This window comes from Dasypus novemcinctus, chromosome 2, assembly GCF_030445035.2.
Source record: "Dasypus novemcinctus isolate mDasNov1 chromosome 2, mDasNov1.1.hap2, whole genome shotgun sequence".
Lineage (NCBI taxonomy): Eukaryota > Metazoa > Chordata > Mammalia > Cingulata > Dasypodidae > Dasypus > Dasypus novemcinctus.
Genome location: NC_080674.1, coordinates 73980068 through 73986137, shown reverse-complemented (window position 1 = coordinate 73986137; position 6070 = coordinate 73980068). Strand labels below are relative to the sequence as shown.

The 6070-nt window shown below is 50.6% G+C and overlaps 1 protein-coding gene across 1 annotated transcript; it reads left to right on the top strand.

Moving 5' to 3' along the window:
* The first annotated feature begins 2311 nt into the window (after positions 1–2311).
* On the top strand, positions 2312–4489 carry FOXD1 (forkhead box D1). The gene has a single exon (XM_058306005.1). It carries the CDS (start codon positions 2312–2314, stop codon positions 3713–3715), a length of 1404 nt encoding a protein of 467 aa, XP_058161988.1. The 3' UTR covers positions 3716–4489.
* The last annotated feature ends 1581 nt before the right edge of the window (positions 4490–6070 follow it).

Below are 6070 nucleotides of genomic sequence, written 5' to 3'. Positions count from 1 at the left end.
TAACCACGCACCGAATGTCGGCTGTAACCGATAATCTAAAGTAGCTAATGGTCTGCGAACAAATCCTCCCTTATCCGATTTATCTTTAACTCCCTCAGCCCACACCAGCCCTCGGTCCTGCGAATATCTTGGGGTTTATTTAGATATCAAGTAAGTTAAAACGTAAACTTTCGAATATAAAAGGTGAACTTTTTGGTAAGGACTCCTGGCTACATCAACAAAGCGATGTGATGTCTGATTAATAGTGCTCATTAATGTTGGCTCAGGTTAATGCTAAGCTCATTAAAATAATTAAATGACTTGGCCATATACCATAGGAGAGTCAATGAAAAATTATTTATTTAGAACACTGAGGCGTTCTCATAGATCTTTCAAAACTCTACGATAGACTTTATGGGTCATTTGTAAATGCAACTGGTGGCAGCCGTTCTCCGCAACAAAAACCCTATTTTTAAAAAAGTCAGGTGAAGGAACAGTTTATTTTTGAGGCTCTGTAATTAATAACGGGAGTAACGAAACGTTTCAAAACGTGAAATATCCTTAGTTGGTAAAATGATATACACAGGGCAGTTGATTGTTCCTAGAGAAAACCATTTTAAAAAAATGTTCAGTTCTTGTCATGTGACCATCTTAATGAGAAAGCTAAAATTGTGGGGCAAGGGCTCCCCTGTGAAAGATAAGAGTTTTAGAAAACGCGAAAATCCAGAAGGTATGGCTGTTTGAGTGTGAATTCCACAAACTATTAGGATTGTTCACTACCTGAAATAATTAGAGCTCTTGAAAAAGATAGGTGTACCGAAAATAAAAGTCTTGTATTTGAAATATTTCCACTACCTTGTCATTTGAAAAAGAAAATTCAAGTTCCTTTCATTTCAGTGTGCTTGTACGTGTGTGCGTGCGTGTGTACAAAGTTCGTTTCTTTCTAACCAGCAGCTATTGGACATATTTAGTGGATCTTCCAAAAACACATTTTTTATAAGGTGATCTTGAAGTTTTTATGTATCATTATAGTTTCTATTATTAAGCCCGCCTGAGCAGATATATGAATGTTATAGTAATTTAAATATTTTGAGATTACTGTGAAGTACTGATTAGAATGTTCCTAGCACTCTTTAGATTCCTTTATCGCATTATGAAATCCTCTTCTAAGAAAGAACTTTTTTTGAGTCGCTCCTAGGTGCAATTTTGTTTTTCTTTTTTGGGGTTTTTACTAAAATTCCTATTTCGTCTTCGTATTCAATTTTTGCTTTTTTTTTTTTTTTTTTAAAGTTCCCATGGGGTTTATCAAGTCCTCTCATCCAAGTGGCTCAGTTTAGCTGCCAGGTCTCGCGGAGCATTCAATGACGGATAAGTGACTAGAGCGCCAGCCTAACGCAAGTTTATTAACAGATGGCGGAAAACGTCTTTGGAGAAGAACCGAAGGAGGATGGGTTCAAGGGTCAATAAACAATCATTATTGTGCTTAAACTGAGGTGGGGGGGGGGGGCGTTCTCTTTAGATTCAATGGGGAGAAGCTCGCCCAATCTGGGGTAGCTGAGACATCCCCAACTAGTCCCAAGGCCGTTCTGGGACCGGCTCATCGGATGGGTGCGTTCTACCTCGGCTGCACCGCTCCTTATTCTGAGGTTAGGATCGAGGGCACATTTAGGAGGAGGAGGCTGGAACGACTAGCGCTGCAGCCCTCCTCCAGACCACCGCCGGTCAGCGCGTAGATTCAGGTCTCAGCCCCTTTGGCAAGGGTCCTCTCCCCTCCCCGCTCTTCTCAGTTGGCTGCCCCCTTCCTGCGGGTGAACTTACTCTCCCGATTTCCTAGCTTTCTTCGCCTTCCCTCGGCGGCGCGCTGACGCGTAGACCATGTGACAGGCCCCCTTCTGCTATAAGCCGAGGAAAGGTCCGCCCTCTCCTGGACTCGGCCCCGGTCTCGCGGAGCTCTGTCCCCAGACTCTCACCCATCCCACACTCCCGGGCGCAGGACAAGCTGACTTGCCCACCCAGGTCCCCGCCACACACCACCCCTCAATTGATTAGGCGAGGGGGCGCTCGGAGAGGGGAAGGTCAAGTCCTCAATCCCAGCCCGGCGCGCGCGGAACGAAAGACAGCGCAGAGACCGCGCGGCTGCCGCGGCGGCACAGGAGTTACAAAGTCGCAGCGCCGGCCAACCCCACCCTGCGCCCGGCCGCGGCTGCGCCCCCAGCGTGGCGCTCCCGCGCCGGGTCTCCCGCCCGGGACCTGGGCTGGGGCGCGGCGGGAACCGGGAGCCCCGCGCCCCTATGCGCCGCCCCGCCGCCGCCGCCGCCGCCGCGCCACAGCGATGACCCTGAGCACGGAGATGTCCGATGCCTCCGGCCTGGCGGAGGAGACAGACATCGACGTGGTGGGGGAGGGCGAGGACGACGACGACGAGGAGGAGGAGGACGACGACGACGAGGGCGGCGGCAGCGGGCCCGGGCTGGCCATCCCGGAGCGGCGGCGGCGGCGGCGGCGGAGGCGCTCGTACGCCGGGGAGGACGAGCTGGAGGATCTGGAGGAGGAGGACGACGACGATGACATCCTGCTGGCCCCGCGGACAGGGGGCTCCCCGGCGCCCCCCGGCCCGGCCCCAGAGGCGGGGGCCGGGGGCGGCGGCGCGGGCGCGGGCGGCGGCGGCGGCGGGAGCGCGGGCGGCGGCGCCAAGAACCCGCTGGTGAAGCCGCCCTACTCTTACATCGCGCTCATCACCATGGCCATCCTGCAGAGCCCCAAGAAGCGGCTGACGCTGAGCGAGATCTGCGAGTTCATCAGCGGCCGCTTCCCCTACTACCGGGAGAAGTTCCCGGCCTGGCAGAACAGCATCCGCCACAACCTCTCGCTCAACGACTGCTTCGTCAAGATCCCCCGCGAGCCGGGCAACCCGGGCAAGGGCAACTACTGGACGCTCGACCCGGAGTCCGCCGACATGTTCGACAACGGCAGCTTCCTGCGCCGGAGGAAGCGGTTCAAGCGGCAGCCGCTGCTCCCGCCCAACGCCGCGGCCGCCGAGGCGCTGCTGCTGCGCGGCGCGGGGGGCGCGCGGGGCGCGGGCGACCCGGCCGCGGCCGCCGCGCTCTTCCCGCCCGCGCCGCCGCCGCCGCCGCCCGCCTACGGCTACGGCCCCTACGGCTGCGGCTACGGCCTGCAGCTGCCGCCCTACGCGCCGCCCTCGGCGCTCTTCGCCGCCGCCGCGGCCGCCGCGGCCGCCGCCGCCTTCCACCCGCACTCGCCGCCGCCGCCGCCGCCGCCGCCCCACGGCGCGGCCGCCGAGCTGGCCCGGACCGCCTTCGGCTACCGGCCGCACCCGCTCGGCGCCGCTCTGCCGGGCCCCCTGCAGGCCTCGGCGGCCAAGGCGGGCGGCCCGGGCGCCTCGGCGCTGGCGCGCTCGCCCTTCTCCATCGAGAGCATCATCGGGGGCAGCCTGGGCCCGGCCGCCGCCGCCGCCGCCGCCGCGCAGGCCGCCGCCGCCGCCGCCGCCTCGCCCTCGCCGGTGGCGGCGCCGCCCGCGCCCGCGCCCGGGCCCGGCGGCGTGGGCTGCGCGGCACAGGCGGCGGCGGGCCCGGCCGCCGCGCTCACCCGCTCCCTCGTGGCCGCCGCGGCCGCCGCCGCCTCCTCGGTCTCCTCGTCGGCCGCCCTGGGGACTCTGCACCAAGGGACTGCCCTGTCCAGTGTCGAGAACTTTACTGCTAGGATTTCAAATTGTTAAAAACAAACAAACAAACCCAAACAAAACCGCTCTTAGCGCGCTTGAGAGAGAGAAGGTAGGAATGCCGGCTCCTTTTTTCATCTTGGTGGTTTGGGGTTTTGTTCGCTCCTCCCGGCGCGGCCCCTCCGGATCTCGCGCCCCCGGGTTCGCGGCTTCGGATTCTCCGACGACTGCGTTTGACTACGGCTCGGGCGCACTTTTCGGCTCTGCGGGTCTCTTTATTTATGCAAAGTCGCCCAATTTACAGACCCTTACCTGGGGTGGGGAGGAAGAGGGTGCTGGGGGAAGGGAGGGGGGGTGCTCCCTGTCCAGGCACAAGGGCTTGCTTCCTTGACTTTTGGAATTAAAAAACAAAAAACAAAAAACTAAACTAAGCTTTTTTGAGGTATAGATTCTCAGGTCCAGGCGTTAAAAATAATCAGTAGTATTCAAAAGAAGAATAATACAAAAATAGTAATGATCCCGAAGAACGCAGCGAGGCAATACTTTTTTGAGGACAGTTGTCCGGTGTACTTTTTAAAGGAAAAAAAATGATTAACATGTTTACACAAAGAAAACAAGTCATAATTATCATTTCTTATTTTAACCTGTGTGTTGTATCATAGTAGACATGCGGAATTTTTATTTTGTACTTACTGCATATTCTTTACAAGGAGTATTGTAAAATTTACAGGCAACTAGTATTGTACTATTCTAATGTAAGATTTTTACACTTTTTCAGAAATAAAGTGCTTACTTTTCAAAGAAAATCCACCAGGAAAAAATTGGCTTCAGTCGTCCCCTTTTTTCTTTTCTGAAAAAAAAAAAAAAAAAAAAAAAAGCTTTATATGAGATGAAGTAGGAACCCAGTACAGAATAGACTTAAATGTTATCTTCAAAGAGAGTTTACCAAAAACATCATGTCATGATTTTCATTTAAACTTTCTGAGACTATAACTATTGTGGGAAATCAGAAATTATGTTTAAATGACTACAAATAAAAGAAGGTATTTGGGAATACGTTTTCAAATTGGATTCTGTTTAGGAGTGTGAGGCTATTTGAAATTAAAACCACAGTTACCCTAAGAAATTTTATATTTGAGCTTCCCACTTAATCTCTACTCACTTTTTAGCACAATATTGTCTATTTCTCTACTTTTGTAGAAGACTCTAAAGTGTAATACTATATATTTTAATGGAAGCAAAAGTCAAATAGGCTATTTTAATTTTAAAAATCCAGAAGAGCTGATCATCAGTTTTGTATATTTACATGTACAAAACGATTATATTTGAAAATTTTATAATTTAAAGTTACCCTTTTGAAATGCAGGAAATTACAGTAATTGCATAAAGAGGCTTTATCTTAAAAGCACACTTAGTGAAATTCTAGCTTAAATGTGTAACTTTGGACATGTAAAAATCTTTTATTTTAGAGTAGGATGTACATCATAGAATAAAAATGAAAATGCCTCATGTATTTGTTGAGCTAATATTGTTTATGCAATTTAGTGATTTAAGATGTCTGTTTTTTCAAATCCTAAGTGCTTTCATTAACTGGTTATTGGAGACAATTTCTAGTTCATTGAAAAAAAATTCGAAACTAGCTTTGATGACTACACATGTTACGATGAGCTCTAAATAAAGCCAAGGCATAGCTAATTTAAATGCTTAGCATCAGTTGATTACAGCAGAGGTTAAATCTGGTCTATTCAAATTCTTTTAAAAATCTGGGCAGGCATATACCTGAAGATTTTCAGGTTTAACCAAGAACGTTATTGAAGTCTGCAATGAAGGCCAACGTTTTGCAGTGATATGCACTCTTGATGCCTCCCATTCCTCTCCTTTTTCAGGGAGGAAAAAAATGAAAAATTTTTTTCCTATGAAAAGTTTGGAAGAGGCTGAATAACAGTTTAAAGTAAGCACATTTATCCTCAAATTTACAGTAAATATATAGGTACAAATTGAAATATATTAAGATTGAAAACTTATGTGCAAAAGTTATTTTTACTCTAGCCCGGCTAAGAGAGTGGAGACTTTGTAACCGATGGAGAACGCCGGGATCCCACATGCGGCCGGGTGGAGAGGTGATACCAGAAGGAACCTATCGGCTAAGACACTAGCTGGTGCGTCTCGCAGGCTTCTGTAATGCACGGATCTGCAAGTTAGATCTGAAAGGAATTACGAAGAGAGAACGAAAGAACAAAACCGTGTGTAGTTTTTCCTCCACCGATGGCCAGTGTCTGGAAAGCAAGGAATCCAGGCTAACACCTCTCGCTGTTCAGATTCCCACATCCTTAAACAGTGCTCCGCCTCCCAGGTTGTCCGCGCTTTTAAGAGAGTGGAAGGAGGCACCGGGCTGTTCGCGCTGGTCTCTCA